At 35.0% G+C, this 20,484-nt stretch overlaps 1 protein-coding gene across 1 annotated transcript in view; it reads left to right on the plus strand.

Moving 5' to 3' along the window:
- Positions 1-19,896, plus strand: part of EMC2 (ER membrane protein complex subunit 2) — a 35,993-nt gene extending 16,097 nt beyond the window's left edge. Inside the window, exons 5-10 of the mRNA XM_009706140.1 lie at positions 7,330-7,415; positions 7,584-7,643; positions 9,837-9,918; positions 11,045-11,155; positions 13,337-13,441; positions 19,487-19,896. Of these exons, the coding sequence (XP_009704442.1) occupies positions 7,330-7,415; positions 7,584-7,643; positions 9,837-9,918; positions 11,045-11,155; positions 13,337-13,441; positions 19,487-19,573 (531 nt within the window). The 3' untranslated portion in view covers positions 19,574-19,896. The remainder of the gene's footprint in view (positions 1-7,329; positions 7,416-7,583; positions 7,644-9,836; positions 9,919-11,044; positions 11,156-13,336; positions 13,442-19,486) is intronic.
- The last annotated feature ends 588 nt before the right edge of the window (positions 19,897-20,484 follow it).

The raw sequence follows: 20,484 nt of genomic DNA on the forward strand, positions 1-20,484 counted from the left end.
TGAGCACTGAGTCTGAGCATTGGATATCTATTTATCATCTGAACAGTGATAATTCTTTAAAACTGCAGTAACTGTGCATTCATTTTGAGCAAACACCTCCTGTGAAGTTCATGCAGCTTTGTACGTGTACCTACAGGGTGCTTTAAGTTGCAGAAAGGAAAATGGCTCACTGAATGAAGTGTCTACTAATAGGGGGAATTTTCTGAGGTGATGTGTGTATGTTTCATTAATATATTGCTAGCACTGCCAAGAAAGACAGTTAGTCCTAAACTTGAATACGTATAGTGGTAGTTTTAAAGGGAATTGAAAAAGATAGTTTGACGCTGTGTCTGATGCAGGATGGAGTTGGTGAGGGGTGTGAAGAGCTGCAGCTGCTCCTTCAGATAGTCCCCAAGGAGTACTGATGGTTAAGCTGGGGATGCACTATGTGGATCCTAAAGAAATGTTTTCTTCTTTTGACAGTTAGAGCATCACTTACCTTTGTGAGGTTTTTTTTGCTTCTTGTTCAATCATGATCACTGAAGTGACAGAGCAGAGTGCATTCCAGCTTTTTTCCGTTGTTTTACTTTTGTGAGCATGGCACTTTTGAATGTTGGTGGAGATTTTGTCCATTGAAATGAAATGTTTGAGAGCATAAGAACAGCTATACTGGAGTCGTACCAGAAGTCCATTTTACTTGTCCTGTTTCTGACAGTGGCCAATAGCAGATACCTGGAGAAGTGTATAAGAACAGGTCAATCACAGTATGCTCTGGTGTGTTCTGCCACTTTCCATTCATCTTCATGTTATGGTTTTCCTGTACCAGAAGTGGTAACTGTTTTTAATAGCTTGTCATGAAATGTCTGCATTGATTTTTTTTTTTTTTTAAATTGCTTTTTGTACGTGTGTAAGTTTGAGGGGGTGTGTGTGTCCACAACATAATTCAGAAATGAAATTTTGTAATTTATTCATGGATTGGGCAAATACCTCCTCATTTTTACCTCCTCCCCCCCCCAAACTTTCAATCTGACATTTTTATTTCGTACCCCTAATTTGTCTGTTATGGTCAACAGTTGTTTTCTGTTCACTTTATTCATGCGCACGATTTTAGGGATCTTTTCCATTTTTCTTCCCTCTATGCTGAGAAGTCCTAATCTGTTCAGCAGTTCTTGTTGCCATTCTATGCCCTGAAACCCTGCTACTGTTCTGAGTATCCTTTCTGGTTTTTTTCTATATTTGGATGAGGAAGAAGAGGACAGAACTGCAGTCAGTATTAAAAATGCAAGAGCATTATTGAATTGTACAGTGGCAAAATGATGCTACTGATGTGTTCTCTTTGTATTATTTTCTGATAATTCCAGTATCATAGTGTTGTGGGTTTTGGTTTTTGGGGCAGTTTTTTTGTTTGTTTTTCAAGACCTCTTCTGAATATCGAACTGATGTTTTATAGAACCTTTTATTGCAACTCCAGCATCTCCTTCCTCACTGGGGAAATTCAGACAGCTTTTCTGTGTACATTAAATTAGTACTGTTTTAGCCTATACGCAACCCTTTATCTGGATTAATTTTCAGGGGCTGTTTTATCCTGCTGATATTCACTATTGTGAATGCTATTCTTTCCAGTTGTCTTTTGTTCTTTATACTTACATAACTCATTATCATCAATTAACATATCACTCTTAATTCCCTTGTTAGATCACTTATAAAGATACTGAGCAGTAATTTTTAGTACAGGCGACTCTGGGATTCTTAGTGCAGAGAACTCGCTGGTAGACAAGAACTCTTTTCTCCTCTATTTTGTATCTTTTGGCTAATTTATTTATCCACGTGAAGACCTTTCCTCCTTACACTGTGGCAGCTTAGTTTCCTTCAGAGCTTTATTATTTTTGAAGTCAAAGTTGACTTTTAAATGGATCTTTCTTCATTCACAGTCTTAGTGACTCCTTTCAAGCCTTACGTTCCTCTGTGTAAACTGTTCTTACCCTTCTTTGGTGCATAACATTTTTCATGTTTTCTAGTTCAGGCTTTACCTTTTTAGCCTTTATAGCTTCTACCAATTTGCTGTGTGCTGGTGTTAGACTTTATGGGCTAGTGTTTATTGGATTCCTCCTAGAATCCTGTAAAAAGTTATGTTCGCCATTGCTACTTGTGCTTTGACATTATCCCTGAAGGAGCAGCTTCAACTGAGCAGCTCTGTGCCTGCATAGATTAATTTGCAAGATTTGGCCTGATTTAACTGTATTCCATGGTTAACTTTGAAAAAACTCCTGAGTCTAGAAAGAGTACATTCATTATTGTGATTGTATTCAGATTATGTGGTATTTTTTGTCATCTCTGTAATTCCTTCCCTTTACCTTTGTTGCAGTTGTTTACATTTCCATTTTGATATGCGTATCGGAATTTGAAGGAAATTATTTTAATGTATCAGACTCTTAGACCAAATGCACGTTTTCTAAAATGTTAAGTCCTTGATAAAACCAAATGTAAAAAATGGAAGAATTTCTTTTTAAGATGCAAAATATAATTTGTTTAACGCGGCAGCAGTTATACAGCTATGAAATTGTTCCTTTCTTAGAGATGTCAGGCCCTGAAAATTCTCCTACTAATACTTTCTTTGCAGCCATGAAATTTAGAACAATCGTAGACTCTTTCTTGCTGTGGTTTGCTAATCAAATGCAGAAGTTGATAAATGTTCAACTCCTCACTTCACTTTGCGTCTATTTAGTGCTAATTAAAAAGAATCGTGACAAATGGAGGATTAGTTCTTGTGCCAGATTGAGGATTATTAGTCTCTAAAAGAATAGTTTAGAAAGGTTCAGTGTTTAATAAATGTGACATACTGAAGCACCTTAGTCCATCTGATACTGATTACGGTATAAGTGTTTCTTTAAGATGGCATATATCTTTTGATTAAGAATGCTGGATTTACAGAGTCAGCCAATAACCATTCTAGCGTTTTGTTTTAAACCCTGGAAAACTGATAGGGGGAATTCCATGTCATAGGTTCTGCATGGTCAAACACTGCAGATCTTGTTGCAGCACTGGAAGTTTTGTCTTTTCATTTTGATTTAAGGTGGAGGGAGAAAGGAGATTGAGTTCATTTTTGTATCAGGCTTGTTCTTAGAAATCTTACTGTTGTGATACGAAGAACCGAAATGTAACTCTTGAACATTTTTTTTTAATCTTTATTAACGTAATTGTTATGACTATTTTAGTATGCTTTGTAGATTTCAAAATAATCTCAAATCTTGTAGTTAAAAACAAATTAGAAACATTCTCATTAATATTTTTAGTGGACTTGAAATTAATGATTGAACAGATTTGTACTCTGCATTTTGCTGTTTTTTAGTTTCTTGCAATAAGTTCTCTAAAAGTGAACTTATATTTTGAAATGTGATATTTTTACTAAAAAAAGGCCTGAAACATAATAAAACGTATGAAAATGCCTGGTTTTCTTATATAAGCTGATACTAAGGCATCTAATAAATCGGATATATGAAATAAATGCTAGGTAAAGCTTCTGTAGAATTGGTGGGAGTCTGGCTTTCCTTATCAAGTAACTATATTTTTGTGTGGTAAAGTGGTTATTAGTGTTGGCAGTGGTTCTGCACAGTAAAACATTTTGTTTACTTTGATAGAAATAAAGAAGAATTGATGCTATGTGTGTAAACTGTCGTCAGTTCTGTCGCTTTCCTCAGGAAGATCAGTAAACATAGTGAGTGCGAGCCCCGGCTCACTGAGGAGGACGCTGATACACACAGGGAGCTAGACAGAGGCTCAGGGACAATATAAATCAGAATAAGAATTAGAAGTTTACAGCACACAAAAAGGCCCATGTCTTTGTTTTAGTGCAGACCTTTTCATATATGTTTTTCTTAAGGCATTGACTACAGGAGTCAATTGAATTTCAGTTTTTATTTAAAAAAAACTTACAGTCTTTATGATTCAAAGAAAAACTTGAAAGTCAGATGGGAGAATAGTCTCCGAATACAGATAAAAGCAATAGTAGTTTGTTTTCATGTCTTTGGTTTTTAGCCTGTTTAACCATGCCTAGGAATCAGATCTGAATGCTGAACACCTATGTGTATGTCTCTTAGCAATGCGTTCAGAATATTTGTGTTACAATTTTATTTATGTGATGGAAAAATGTTAGTAATTGCTTTAAAAAACCCTACATCCTTATTGATTTCTTCCAGTGGTTTTAAAGAGAGTTTCAAAAATTCTGTGGTACCATACAACATTTTGTTCATCCTCTAAATGTCAGCACTGTTTTGAGTGGCTGAGCCTCTTTTTTTATAAACTGAGATTTTTCTGTGAATAAACTTATCCCAGCATCTTTGAAGGTTTATTTGAGAGTGAAGAGAGTATAGATTTCAAGCTCAGATGCTGCTTTATTTTTGGCAATAAGGAAGGTGGATAGAAAAAGAAGTTTTAAATGCTGTTTTTCCTCAAATAAACAAAATTTGTAGTTTTGAGGAAATTTTGTGGCATTTGGTGTAGTTTAGAAGAAGATAAATTTCATCGAATGTATATGTAAACCATGTAACGCCTAAGTGCTACCATCAGAACATGTTAATTATGTCTAATACTTTTATCCTCATTATTTGATTGCTTAAGATGACATGCTTGTTATAGGTAAACATTAGTTTATATTTGTGACTAGAAATAATTGTAGTTTTTCATAAATTAATGTCTTGAGGTTCCTGTGATTTGCATTACTTGTCAGTGTTGTGATTAAGAAATAAAGCAGCCATGGAGAAAATCTGTTTCCAGACTCTTTTGGAGACTGACTTGCATGCGATTGAAGGAACTGCGTTAGAAACAAAAAAAGGAGGGTGGCTTATGTAGACTGTTCCTGTTTGCAGTTGCAAATTAAGTTGTCAAATGCATTGATTGATTTTATATATTAAACAGATGATTTCAGTTCTTAAGCAGTTTAGTTTTGATCACTCTCTTGATTGTTTTTCCTTTAAATTTTGAAAGTAACAACTGAATTTTTAATCCAAAAGCTACATTTTAGAGTAGATAGTCTGTTACCTACAAAAAAACTTCTGTCTCTGTAAGCTGTAATTGCAGATACGCTCCTTCAGCTGCACACGCTGTTATCCCCACTTTCCCTTCTTTCATGTTTCGGGCTCAGTGGGCAGGTCACTGGGCTGTGTATAATATCAGCCTTGAGTAGTGAGTTTAACGTTGCCCTGGGGTTCCCACCATAGCAAGGCCGCTGACCTGCTTTACGAAATGCTTTGAGAACTCTTCATAAAATGTGATAGAGAACAATGGACTTGGTTTCTTTTGTTTTGGTTTGGTTTTTTGTTTAGTAATAGTAGCAATATGATAACCATGTGGGATTATTCTTTTTATATTTTAAAAAAAAAGTCTAGTTACACTGTTATCTTTATTTTAAAAACTCAAAATAAACACTGTGTGTTATTGTTATAGTGATAAATGTGGTCAGCAGTTCAAATTTCCAGATTCAGTTATGGCTTTTAGCCAAATGTCTCCCAGTAAAAGTAGAATGATGAATGTGACTTCACAGGTTGCAGTTTGACAAAGAAGCAGTGGAAAACAAAATAACTGGGAGTAAACCCGCCATGCTGCCTGTGTCCTAATTTGTCTGCTGGTTGCTCTGATGAATTTTCTCTCTCCTTGTGCTGTGCATTTAAGCAGAAGAGCAAAATATTTTTTCCTGACTTATTTTCACTGAATTTTCATCAAATATGTGTTTGTGGGGGAGGAGAAGGGGGTGAACTCAAAGGAAAGAATAAACCTGCAGTTAGTGTTAAAAGCATTTCTAGCTGTGCTGTTTTGGTAGCTTGAACTAGTTTACTTAAACGCTACACTCTCCTCTTCTTCCAGGAGCAATTAATTTGTACAAATGATGATCAAAGGATAAGAAATTGTTTGAGAGAATTGTTATGTTTAAAATACCGTAAAAATACAAGAACTGTTTCAGGGTGTATGTGACTCTGAACTTAGGAATGTACATCATGAAGAAACTAATTTCAGAGCTATCTTAAATTCAAAGATTAAAATCATTTAAGGTTTTGTTGGAGTTGTCTGTTCCCATGCTGTCAAGGCTTCCATAAGGTGATACCCAACTGTATCACCTCTTTATAATACATGAAATGGGATGAGAGCTATGAGGGGAATAAGCAGTACAGCTTTGTTACTGGGAAAGTGCTTTTGTTTTTTTCATTAATATTATCTCATGGAGAAATGGCATAGAAGTGTGCGTGTACACGCAGGCACACGGTGCGCACCGAACAAAACACCATCTTGTCTTCTTGTATCTGACTGCAGCCGCAGTGATCACCCAGGAGAACAGGGGTTATAGACAAGACAGGAGGCTGATGGTGTTCGTTCTTTGAGGCATGTTACGCTGGAGTTTGGTTTCACTTTCATTCTATCAGATTTCCAATCTGATGACTTTCAAGTTGGCTGAGGTGTAGTACTGTTTGCTCCAAACTGTGTCAGACTGATGGGACGATGTCTGTTGTTTTGAATTACAGCTCAAGTGCATCTTGATTCACAGCTCCTAGAGATCTGAACACTGCTTTTAGAGAGCTGTAACCAACGTACTTCAGAAACTGGAAAGTTGGATTGAAGCACAGAATAGTCAACTATTAAAATTCTGTGTATCTTTTCTTCTGGTGATCTGTAACAACATCTATGGAGTTAAAAATTTAAATACATTATAATTTTTCTAAATTATTTTTATATTCTTTATGTTGAAATAAAATTTTCCACCTACATATCAAAGTACTGCTCAGCTTTGCCATTGAAATGGCTATTTTGTATTCACTTTACATTGAAGAGCATACTTTGTGCTCCAAGAATGATGAGAGACTTGTTTATGAAATTGGTGTGTATTTAACATTAATTAAAGATGGCAGTCAGCACTCCAACAAGAATGTTTAAAAATGGCTGAAAGCCAAGTGTATACAGTGGCAACCAAGATGCATCTGTGGGATTTGCTAAGACTTGGTCACCATCTCTCCTCTATAGTCATGGATCTTGTGAATGACAAAGTGGGGGTCTTTGGAATGACTGAAGATTAGCATCCCCTGCTGTTTTGTAATTATCAGAATCTGGACAGTCATTTATTTGAATGAAATAATGCATACAGTTTGTGCCTCCAAAGAAAAGCATACATAATGTGATTGTAAGGAGAGGTTTTCAGTCTCTCAGTGGGATGTCATAGGGTATGTTTATAAACTTCAGCCTAGCAGTTGCTCTGCAATGGAATTCCACTGGTATTGAGATAATAATTTGCACAGTCAAATTGCTTTCTTTTCAAAAACCCAGGGAATTATGAGACCCTAATCCTTTATTAATGTCAACCCATAGGCAGCAAGAAAGCGTAAGATTGCCATTCGAAAAGCCCAGGGGAAAAATCTTGAGGCCATCCGAGAGCTGAATGAGTATCTGGAACAGTGAGTGTCTTACAAGAATACGGATTGTGTTTTGCTATTCTGATAAATCTTTTTAATTAAAATGGAATTTGCATTTGATTTACGCTTTTGCTTCCATGCTGGTCATTTACAGAATCCCTTGTACAATCTTTCTTTTTTACCTTTTTTCCTCTCGTCTTCTCTATACAGATTTGTTGGAGACCAAGAAGCTTGGCATGAACTTGCAGAACTTTACATCAATGAACATGAGTAAGTTGTTTGCTGAGTCCACAGAAAAACTGTTAAATTGAAACCTACTCTGTTTAAGTCAAAGACCTCAGTGATTTTTTTTTTTTTGAAGGTCTAGTGTTAGAAAGTATGCTGTCTCATTTCCAATGTAACAAGCCTCAACAGGAAATAATTACCAACCTTATTTGACTACCAAATGCTTTAAGAAGGCATTTGATTTTAAGACAGGAACAGTTTACTTTATTACCTATATGTTTCAGTCATTTTTTAAAAATCTGATATTTTAAAATAAGTGGTTTGAGTATAGCCGGGAACAGCACTTAGTTCCCATAATTTTTAATTCAAGTGATGTTTTTTACTAGTTACAGATTTTAAGTTCTTTACTTCTAAAATCAATTGGTCATGGCAACTAATATTCTGATTTTCTTTTAGCCTACCTCTGCAAGAACTTTTCGTAACCTTTGAAAAAAAACAAAATAAAACATGGATCCAGAGTTAGAGGCATCTGGTCGCCTGGGTACAAAACCCAATGCAATCAAGAATGCTGAATGTTGTAGTAACTTACTTATTGGATATTTAATGGTTTTGTTAGCTTTTTTTTTATTGCTGTAGTGACAGGAGGAAATCCCAGTGTGAGAGGATTAGCTCAAAGCCTTAGTGCAAGTTTTCTAATATCACAGCATTAATTCTAACCTCCACCCAAAGGCGTATCTTTTTTTTTTCCTTTTCTTTAGTTCTTCAGCCCAGGCTGAATTATATCACATTGTTTCCTTCCTTCCTTTCCAGAGAGTAGTAAAAGAATCAAATTCTCAAGGAAGAAATAGCCATTCTCACTGTGATGAAAAAATTGTTCCCCATCACCTCTCCTTCCACCCCATTCTCAAAGAAAATAATTATTAAACTCTCTCAAATGCTGACTTAAGGAGTAATCTAGAATTTTGATATCCAGATTTCCATTTATTTGGGGAAATTCACTAGCCGCTTTTTCCAAGAAAATAGCAATTTTTTAAAAAAAAATGGTTAGAAGGATATTTAAGCTTGTCAAATCTGTCAGTACAGAAGTGAATGATAGTGTTGTGCAAACATACGTATTCCATTACTGAGCTTGGATTTTTTTTGCTGTAATCTTTATTACAAAATCGTGTAATAAAACCTGATAAAGAAATTGCTTTTGCATGTATTTCTCTTGGTCTGTAATTCCAATAAAAAATAATATGTAGAGCTTCTTCCAGTTCATTGAAAGAATTGACTGTGATCACTGTACTTTTATGAGCATCAATTATTATTATTTTGATGATTAAATGGAGAAAAAATTGAGATCTTGGCTAAAAAGCAACTAAAAGTTAAGTTTAAAAAAAGGAGACGATTCATCAGCTTACTTGTTTTATCAGTGTTACAAATTTAGTCTTGACTTGTGAAATTACCATGCTGTTACCACTGTTCCTAAACACACTTAGACGTACAAGGTTGTATAGTCCTCAGTTCTACACTCTGTTCCATTATGAGGACTGTGGCTTATGCTTTTGAAGAATGAAGTGGCTGTCCTTTTATCTCCAAATTCTTTGAGATACGTATGTGACTATCATCGTGTACACAGGAGAAAACCACAATATATTAATTTCAAGAAATAAGATTTTACAGATTATATGGTTTAATGTTGTCTCATAATTGCTAAATTGCTTTTACTCTGATACTAAGTGTCTACCCACACTGTCATTATAAACATTGTGTCTCTGAATTTTGAAATCTTATCATGTAAACTCTGTGCAACAATGCTGTCACATGTCTGTAGAAGATGGATATTCTGCAGAAAACTCTATTAGTTGAAAGATTATGAAGCTAGGATTTTTATAATTAATAAACCTACATTTGAGCTTGACTTAAATTCTTTCTGAAAGCTTTCATTTAAAGAACAAGTACTAGCCTTTTCTTTTCAAATGATAAGTTTTTGCCATTTGGACTGGTATGGTGCTATTTTCATGTATGAATTTGAACTATTTGATTTTTAGAACTGTTCTTAATATGATTTTTCAGTCTCAGATGTAAAAATAGTAACTTGAGGTTTCAAACATCATTTAAAAACAAAACATTTTTCTTAATTGTCAATCGTGTAGTTATGGGGGAAAAGTAAGGCTTCTTTTATTGTGCTGTAAAGAAACTGAAGCAAAGAACTGTATATTGTTTCATTTTGTCAATGTTTTTTATATTCCTCAGCTATGCAAAGGCAGCCTTCTGCTTAGAGGAGCTTATGATGACTAATCCACACAACCACTTGTATTGTCAGCAATATGCTGAAGTAGGTATTTCCAGAAAAATCAATTATTTTTGAATCCATATTCTATTTTTGTGTTACTGAAGCAGTGAAAATGGAATAAAAATGGTTTCTTTAATTTATCCCTAGGAGATTTAAGACAGTACAGAGAGAATAGTAGCATCTCATAGAACTTAACATGTTAAGAAAACTGTGTTTTCTTACTCAGTGTGACTAAGCTAAATATAAGAGTAAGGGCAGGAATTATTGAAGATAAAAATTCATTTTAAATGAGCTATTCTTGTTGAAGTGTTTATGCACTTTTCAAATCAAGTGCATGAGAAGTTAAACTTTTCCACAGCAATGCTGCCTAAGAGGTTATGATATATTGCCTGTTATTGTGGAGCCAGATCTTCAAATCCACATAGGAAATTTTGCCTGAAAGAGTACTGGGGGGAGAGAGGGCCCTTAGAAGTTTTAGCTCAAAGTTTTTACCCATTTGTGCTCTTTTTTCAGGTGTATTTTTTTTTCCCTAGATTATACTGTTAACTGCTTAGAATGGTTTTAATTTGTTTTGTTACTGTGGTAAAATTGGGTTAACATTAAAGCTTGAAAGTCTGAGTAGCTTTCTGGTAGAAAGACTGTGATGCAAGTTTTCTAGTATTTATCCCTCTTTTTATTGATCTAATAACAGGCAAAATGAATAGAAAAACAATGGTGTAATCTTCTAAACTTTGTGCACTATTTTGCAGTTGAAGGCATTGTGTTTTGTTTACTGGTGTAACGTATGCTGAAGGAATATAGAGTTAGTATGGATTTAAAGTAGTCAGAATTTAGCTTTAGATTTAAAGTTTGTGTTACTTTTCATAAGAGACTATCCCGAGGTTGCAAGGATGTGTAGGTGCAAAATAATCACTTTTTATTCTTGTAGCAATAAATCAATTAGATTAATGCTGGTGTTTTTTCTCCTGTAGTTAAATATTATAAAATTTCTATGTTGAAAAGAGCTGGGATTTCTCCCAAGCCAGTATTTGGCCTTTGGTAGGACTCACCCAACTTGAAATATCATGTGAAGCAAACCTGAAATGAAGTTTCATCCTATCTTTTGTTCAAGAGTGAATGTCTGAGGTATGGATGACGTACAAGTTTCAGGAGCTTATAATTTTTACAGGTTAAATACACTCAAGGGGGGCTTGAAAACCTTGAGCTATCAAGAAAGTATTTTGCACAAGCACTGAAGCTTAACAACAGAAATATGAGAGCTTTGTTTGGACTTTACATGGTAAGCACAATTATATATTTTCCATGTTACCATTTTGAATATGTTTCTATGCATGTGTATTATCCTTCACTGTTTGGGGGAGAGGGGTTCTGTTAGTTTAACTTAATAGCTCAGATTATTAACACTTTTTAAATACTGAGTATGGACAGTAAGTACTCCTTACTTGAAGTGCTCTTAACCTTTAAGTCTTGCCCGTGATTTCCAAAGAATTATAAGTATTGACACATGAAGGTAACTTCTTGAAAAAGGATTTAAAGTCATACTCCTCTCTGTAGGTGAACTGAAAAGTACCAGCACAGTATGATGGCTGCTTTTTTTCCTTTTTTTTTTTTTTTTTTAACCAGCCTGGGTTTTTTTTCTTTGTTTTTTCTCACTCCAGTTTCTAAATACAACTTTCTGCTTTCCATTTCAAAATGAGTCCTTAGCTTGCACAGCATTGTTGGTTTTAGTGTGGCTGTGAGTATGGTAACTATGGGTAGCATGTACTCACATCCATTTTTCAGTTTCTCCAAACACAGTGAGGCCTCTATTGAAGCTCTTCCTTTAGATCTTAGATCTTTTAAAAGATCTTTTTAGAGACAAAACCAGAAAGATTCCATATATTGTATTCTTTTTTACAAATTCTAGGCCATCCTTTTCTCTCTTAGGAGGGCGACAGTTTACAGAGACACATTGGGCAGATAACTTTGAGGCTTCATATAAATACCAGGCAATAGGAGCTTCCTTTCAAGGACTTGTTAGGCATCACCTTTAAGACTCAAAGAGACTTGGACCTAAGCTTCTTAGCCCGTCTGCAGAGATTCTTGGGTTGGTGATTGTATGTTCAAGGAGAGAACATAACTGTCCTTGCTGTTCCTTTGGTCATTTAACTTTTTAGGAGTAAGTTTTGTAGCGAATCTATTTATTGGCCTAAACTGATTATAAGGTGTGTATACATACAGACTTCTGCATTGGTTCTAGAACAGGCCTGAGGGTTTATTATGGCCAATCTTGGCTTGTCCTCTGGCAGATCTTATGTCCTGCCTGTTATTTTCAGTCTGTAAAGTAGATTTAGAGCCTGTTATCTATGGTGACCTGGCTGGCAACCTTAAGCTAATATGACCCAAGCATTTGAGAAACTTTTTGTTTTGACAATGTCTCAAAGTCATACACATAAACACTAATTTGCATAATGCAAGTTCATTACTGCAAAAAATGCGTGTATGCTCTCTTTCAGTTCTTCAGTTTTGTTTGGCTTGCTGCTGTCGCATTTCACTAGGTGGTTTTTGCAAGCACAACTTGCCATTGCTTCTGCATCTACCCTTTGGCCCCTAGTTTCTTTGTAATGGTATTTCCAGGCTTTAGGATCTGGTTTTGCTGTGGCTGCTGCTTTTGTACTTTACAGATATGCCCAGTGTTAGTAATCCTCCAAAGAATGTCCATAACCCTGGTCATTTCTCCACAAAAGCTTTCAGCCATATCTGATGAGGAAACTGGTCAGTACTTAATTGAATTCAGGAAACCAGAGAGAATTGTACTTCAACGTAGTATGCTGACCTTGTACTAGGTCACAAATTCAATTCATGTGGGCCTTGCACTTGGCCTTGTTGAACCTCATGAGGTTCACATGGGCCTGCTTCTCAAGCTTGTCCAGGTCCATCTGGATGGCATCCCATCCCTCAGGCATGTCGACTGAGTCTCTCAGATGAGTTCGGTTTTTAAGTAACCTTTTTTGTTTTTTCAGGTGAAGATGGGCATAGTTTATGTATAGAGTCCTACCTGTTTTTAAAATGAGTTTTCTGATGCTACAGTGAAAAATGTCATGTTTCTAATGGCAGTTTGGACGCACAAGTGATGTATTTTGTGTCATCTCTGGTAACAAACTGAATGGGGAAAACTAATTCATAACTCTCACTTTAAGAAAAGCAAATTATATTAGCTGGGCATGTCCAGATTTGGTTCGTAACTCAGTACACAACTGAACTGAAGTCTAGTTTAGCTTTAATTAGAACAAACATTTGTTTAAAAGGTTTAACTAATTCTCATTTGGGTGCTGTTTACCAGTGACTTTTTGTTTTTCCCTTTTTCTACTATCACTGTGCAGGGAGTTCTGAATGCAAAGGTGCTGAATGCTCTCAGTTTATTTCATGCACATATATTTTATAGTTCACTCTTTTTATTTTTTTATTTTTGTGTTCCTAGTCTGCCAGCCATATTGCTTCCAGTCCAAAAGCAAGTGCAAAAATGAAAAAAGATAATATGAAATATGCCAGCTGGGCAGCTAATCAAATAAATAGAGCATACCAGGTTAGTACATCATTGTTCGATGGTACTCTTAATGTGCTCTGTAGTTCTTTTCTGCACTTTTATCCACTGCTGTTCAAGAGGTTATATATGACATATAAATCAACATAATTTGCTTGGATTTTTTGTGTTCTACTTCTGTTTGATTTCCTGGAAGCCATAATTAACATAAGGTTGATATTTTACATGTATTAATTGGTATTATTTTCTTACTAGCTTTAAATATGTGTTTTTCTACTAACATTAACTGAATGTACGCTAGTGTAATGTTGACCTCCAAGAGTCAGTTCTACAGCTAAGTATTTTAATAAAATTTGGTATGTCTTAATTCTTAGAGTGACTTGGTCATCTACTTCTATTTTACTAGAAAACAAATGAAAATTCTAGAATTTTATTTTCCTTCAGTTTATTCTGACCTTTCAAAATCGTATTTAATGGTGTTCATAATAGTTACCTTAGTAATTGAGACCGAAGTTGGTTTTGCGTAGCTGTATGGAAAAATGCCTGTTGAGTTGTGAAAATGTACACTTTGTAGGCTACCGTCAAAGCTTACTGAAGTCATTAGGAGTCTTTTCAGCTATTTGAAAAGTTATGCATAAACATCAGTATTTGCTTTTGTATTTATAAGTCTCTCTATTTTTTATAACTATGAATGAAAACAGGTTTTAGCTCATAGATTCTGCTGTCTGTGCATCCTATAGTATGTATGTTTGACTCCCTTACAGCTGTTCTTAATGATCTGACAATCAAAGTTTATGTATAAGTAGTCCTGAACATCAACATCATACTGTCCAGTTCTCCCCAAAACTTTTTCTGAGTGAAAGTGTTGGTACTAAATGGGAAGACTTTGTATACATGTAATGCTCCTTTTTCTCTGTATTATTTCAGTATCAGAAGCCAATACCTAATTTTTCTCTTGCTGCCTCTGTTTCACAGTTAATACTGCCAAATGGCCTTTTGAACAGCTCCATCTATTGTAGAATTAAATTAGGATTTTCTTTTATGGCCAATGCAGTTTTCTTAATACACTGCATGTCAATTCATTACCAAGGGTGCAACTTCTTGTGGCTGACGTGGTTTTGATGTATTACAACTTTGAAGTATTTTCCATTTCCCCTGATTGGCCCTGTAGCTTCTGACTGTACTTTACAGTGAAGAATATTGTATCCCTGAGGACATAATTAAGCATTTTATACTTGTGTGCCTAAAGTTTATTTCTCTCTTTTGCTCTTTAAACGACTCTGCTTTTCATTAATAAACCATTTACCTGCTCATGACAGTAAGATGTGTATGAATTACCAACTTTGTCTGATGTCCCATAAATAAGCAGGACTTTTTTTGACTTCAGTATGCCTGACATTCCTGGAAGCACAGTATTGATGGAAAACTCAAGTATTGCAGGATTTTAAAAAACCCCAAACATCCCACCCCCCCAAAACCTTGAAGAACAGAATACGCAGTGAATTTATCACTGATAGAACAAAGCAGGTTTTAAAAGATGTGTGAATTTTGAGTGAAAACTGTTGTTCTATGTTTCACATCTTAATAAAATTAACTACTTAGATTAGAGTGGTTTTGGACACATGTTTTAAGTGAATATTATGACTGAAGTTTCCAATTCAAAGCACCGGTAGAGACCTGTTAGCACTTCTGGGAAGCAACCCATTTCATGGTGCATCAGGATGGAAATTTAAAACCAGTGTTGTCTGTGGAATGGTGGCATACCAAGATTAAGACCTAGAAATAAACATCTCCTGGTTCTAAATATTATGAAATTTTAATTGTGGCAGTTTGTAGTTACTTGACTCACAGCCAGATAACCTTGCCTTTTTTTTCTCTTTTTTTTTTTCTCTCCGTATGTCTGTCTGTTAATTTCACAATATCTCTAACAAAATATGACTTGTATTGGGAGTGGTGGTGGTGTTATGGGGTTTTCTGGATGTGTGTGGTTTTTTGGGGATTTTGGATTTTTTTTTTGCTGGAAAGTGCAATTCCACTGTTTCTGTGAAGCTCTTTTGGATTTGTACTTTAAGATTTTGGGTTGATACTTACCAGAACAGACGACATTAACACAACTAACATATGTTTAAAAGACATGTCATAACTTCTTTGTGACTTCATGCTTTTGTGATACATTACATACTTCAGCTGCTCTTTTTAGCTGTTTGGGACTAAAAGTGACAAACACCATATCTGACTGGAATCGTAGGGGGAATTTAGCTATACAGAAAATGGAAGTGCTTAAGATAGGATTTGGCGAGCAAATGGTGTGAACACCCCCTTCCTCTTCACAGAAGTATCACAAGAAGCTCTAGTGACTACAGCTGGACAGGACTGCCCCAACCCAACCCTGCTGAGCTCGTTACATGACTGTAGAAGGGTTTGGCCACTCCAGTGTGTATGTATTTACAACATCCAGCTGCTACAGCAAATGGTGTTTGGTGATATAGTAGGTGGCAGTTGCTCCTATGAGTCAGTATTGATTTATTGCTCCCTTAGCATGTTGAGTGGTTGGAAATTGTCATCTTTTGGACCTAAGGATGAAACCTTGGTTGCTTGTGCCAGTGGAAGTCTTTACAGCATTCCCCCTTTAGTGGGTTGTCTAGCCAGGTTTTAAGCTAGATAGTTACATTATCTCTATAAATCCTCCCCACTTCCCTTGCGTTATTCAAAGCACTCTGTAAAGCGTAATAAGAGCCTTAAGAGCTTGTTGAGTTTGACATTGACTTATTTTATTAGTTGGATCTTCTTATGCTGTTAAATGCAGTTTTTCTGGTAATCATGTTCTAGAGAATAAGATGCATTTAGAATCCTGATTTGGGTGCCTAGACAAATTATATGAGTTTGTGACTTTAAAATACGAAGTTATTAATTCAAAAAGTTAATTTTGAGAAATTGTCTTGCAGTGAGATCTTTCCCCATTTTCAGTCTGTATTTGAACTTGAATTACCAGCAGTTTGCTCAGTAATTTTGGAAAACTGCCTTTATTTTTTCAAATTCAGCACTGGTTATAGTTGCATTTTTTTTATTTTATATGCAATTTATTTGAAATATTTTTACTGGTCCTCTTCTTTCAATTTATTCTCTCATTCAGTCAGTTTGCTTTGGCACTTGATTTTTGCTTTTCCTGTCCATTCTGGTATGAAATCAGAGGAACTTTTTAGTTTATTGTCATTTAAAACAATCTTTGGATGTAAAAAAGAAAATCTTACTTTCACCAATGTTGGTTAGATTGTGCAGCAGTTTCTTTAGAGGAAAACATGATGATAAAGAATAGTTGAGTTAAATAGTTTTCTGAAAAGGACAGATATTTGATGCTCTGTCTGGTTAATATACTTATTTTGATGTTAAATATGTAGTCCTCTGTGTATAATCCTGTGCAAATTAGTACTTCTCATCTGTGCCTAATCCAGGAGAAATACAAACTTGCAGGAAGACACAAAGGTTTTGTAGCTAGGGCTGCTGTGTGGAGCTGGAGTTTCTGGCTGCTAGCGCATGCTCTGAAAAAAAAAGTGATTATTCTCTAAGCCACTTAAATTTAATTGACTGAGTGAAAAAAAAAACAAATTTAATTTTAATCTTTTATTTCAGATGTTAGAGAAGTGCTCATTATTCAAAGAATGATTTTAGGTTTATTATTATTATAAGCTTAGTTTTGCCTTGTCACTGGGAAACTGGATTATTCTCTCTGTGAGGACCCTGTGAAGAACGTGTATCTGTTCTGACTGCAGACATGAGTCACAGTTACTTTAACATCGAAACAAAATATGGCTACCTAGTGCTCTTCAATTAGGTAATTGGTTTAGCATGTCCTCTGGTAGAAGCGTTTCAGCAGAGGCAGACAAGTTTGATTAATGCTCACAAAAATCTTTAATGTGATCCTACTCGTAGTAATTTTCCAGATACATGCTTCTTGGGTACATTGCTAAACTCTTCTGTGTTAGCAATCCACATGTTATTTATGGTTCAAGAGAGGTGATTTTGTTACAAACCATTTGGGAAACAGAAAATTAAATCATGATTTTAAAAAATGAATTCCGGCTCAATCAGTCAAATTGCTGTGTAATGGCAGAATAGACAAAATAATTGTTCGTCAGGGCAAATTTGAAGTGATTACATTTCCAAGTATACTTCTGTTTGTTATGACGCAGAGTTTGGTTTTATTTGTTCAGCTTAAAGTACATGTCAGTATCATGAAGGCAACCACTCTTGAAATTAGCAAGTAACATTTTTTAAACTAATGTCTTATGTCAGTTTTGCTTTCAGTCTTCCTGAAGAGAAGTAAAATAAGTGAAATTGTTCTTATTTTGAAGCTTTCCTCTGCATGCTTTCTGTGTGTCTTGCCAAGTGTCCTTTTATCCACAGGCTTCTGTGCTTTTTATTGAAATCTCTGAATGCTTTGAATTTGAAACAATTTTTCAGTCGAGGATTTTGAGTTCTGTTTTTTAATTTTCCTTGTTTTTATGAAAGGATTTGGACTTCCCAATTATCTGCTTGGGACTATTCTTGTTTAGTGTGAACAGAAAGAGGATATTGCATTAAGTCAGATCTTCTCTCACCTGGGAGAGAGTCAAGAAATTCTTGATTTTCCTCTGAAGTTGACTGTTGCAGGTCACTATGGAAACCACACAACCTGAAGAATAGGTTTATACTACTAAAGTCAAAACATGGCACATCAATTCATCATCTGGAGATATGAAAATACAGTGTTTTCAGTATGTCTCAACTGTAAAGTGTTACCACAAAAGCAACATATCATTCTCCTAACTATTTAATTTGAAATAGTTTTTCATTTACTGTGCCAAAACTATTTTTTAGTACTGATTCGGAATCCCGGTGTTAGATTGTAGCCTGAAGGTCAAAAGCAGGTTAACAGGTCCTGCAGCTTGTTGCTGGTGTGATATTACCTAGGTTTGATGACTTAATCTTTCTTAACAGGTCATGAAGAGTTTGCTAAATTAACTTAATTACAAGAGAGAAGGGACACATTATAAATCAAGGACTAACTGCGAGACACCAGTGGTATTTGAAATAAAAAAACTTAAACTGAAAATTTATTGAGTGTTAAGATGTTAACATTTAGGTAGAGAATAGGCTATTTTACTAGCAGCATGTTATAGTTACTGCTTTGTAATTTCTTTACTGTCCCTCCCAACCTCAAATGCAAAACTTTTTAATGCAGGTGTATTAAAAATGGTTGAGTTTAATTTGACTGAAGACCAACCTAGTCAATAAATCCAGTGTTAGATATGGCCGATGAGTGATGAGAATCATCAGTACAGTTAGAAAAACCCTTTTGAGGTCAGTGTGAGGTGATCAACATCTCCTACCATTCTACCCCTTCCTTTCCCAAACTTGGCTGCATGTGTCTTGGGAAGTCTAAAGCCATAAGTAGTATTTATTAGGCTGTATCTTTCTTTGTTATCAAGACAGACTTTATTTCAAATGCTTTCTGAAATCGCTGTTGTAATATTAGATTACAATCAAGTACAAGGTGGTACAATTACTTTGAACCATAAAGTATAATTATATGATGACTGGATTATTTTATAGTAGATTTTGATAAGTAGAACTTTCTCGCTGTAACAAAAATAGTAAATAGATTAGCTTCAGTAACAGGTCCAAGTCTTGCTACTATTTAAATTATGAATATAATCTAATTTAGATGACATAAAAAAATGAAATCTGAAATAAAAAATATGTTTAAGTTTACAGAGCAAACAAAACAGCAGGAAGTTCTCTCTCCGGATAAACGTTACATTTCAAAGTGGAATATTTGTTGGTGCTGAATATTCAAGTTCAGGGCAAATGAGTGAAATTAAGGAGTTCTGTTGTATTTTTCATTACTTACTAGAGGAAGGGTGAAACAGCTTGTATTCTAGTAAAAATGCTCAGTTTTAGTGAAATAATTAAAAGGCTCTGCTTTTAAGTTTGTAATAAATAGAGTTAATTTTTGGTACTTAATGTTTAGAACTATTAATTGCATAGGATCTATGCACAGCATTTCTGATATATGACAAATAACAATCCTTTTTTGTTGTTGTTTAGTTTGCAGGTCGCAGTAAGAAAGAAACTAAATACTCTTTGAAGGCAGTGGAAGACATGTTGGAGACCCTACAAATCACTCAGTCATAGGTTGGCACAGAGATCAATATTATATATTCCAATTTCATGATCAACCAGTAATGACCTATGGGTTATGATACTCTAGTGCGGTTAAAAGTTAATTTTGTATTGACTAACATCCTATCTGAAATAATGTTTTATGAAAAGTAAAATGCCTATTTATTGCTGCTATGAGAAATGTGATGAATACCCACTGAAATTAATAAGTTATCCACATAAACAACATGAAGAAATTATGTGCTGCACATCAATCTCTTCAGATTTTTGTATCTACAGTACCTGCTTTTAAGCCATAATTTGTAGAAATAAACTTGTTAAATGATTAAAAAAAATTACAATGATTTGTGGGAGTTGCAAATGGAAATTACGAATTTATATATGTAGATGAATAACGTGTGTTAGAATTTTTTATCTTATTTGCGTATTTAAGAGTAAAAACATGCTACAGATGTACACCTTCTGGTAAATATTTACCATACAGCAAAGAGTGGTTATGAATACAATTTATTAGAGAAAAATGTTAATGGTTTTATTAATAAGTTGATATCCAGCAATGTAGAAATGGAGAAAACTTATTCGTGTACTTTGCTTCAGAGGTGCTCTTGTACTGGCTTAAGGCCAAAGACATTCTTCTTTGTGGTTTTGTGGGCAAATGCTTCCATGTCCACGTAGGTCTCCAATCAGTACATGCATATACACTTTTTTTATTCCCTCTGTGTGTCCTTTGTTGTACATATGTTCTACATCATGAATTTCAAAACCATCTCAATGCAGGGTTTCATGCTGCTTTGTACTAATGTTGTAACTATGGTATGGATACCCCTTCACTGTGGTGTATTAGCTTCTCCAGAGTAACCAAGTGTTACTGCAGTGTAAGGACAAGACAGCTTGTTCAACTGTCTTGTACTTAATGGAGAATA

The sequence above is a fragment of the Cariama cristata genome, unplaced genomic scaffold (genome assembly GCF_000690535.1).
Source record: "Cariama cristata isolate BGI_N322 unplaced genomic scaffold, ASM69053v1 scaffold16068, whole genome shotgun sequence".
Classification (NCBI taxonomy): domain Eukaryota; kingdom Metazoa; phylum Chordata; class Aves; order Cariamiformes; family Cariamidae; genus Cariama; species Cariama cristata.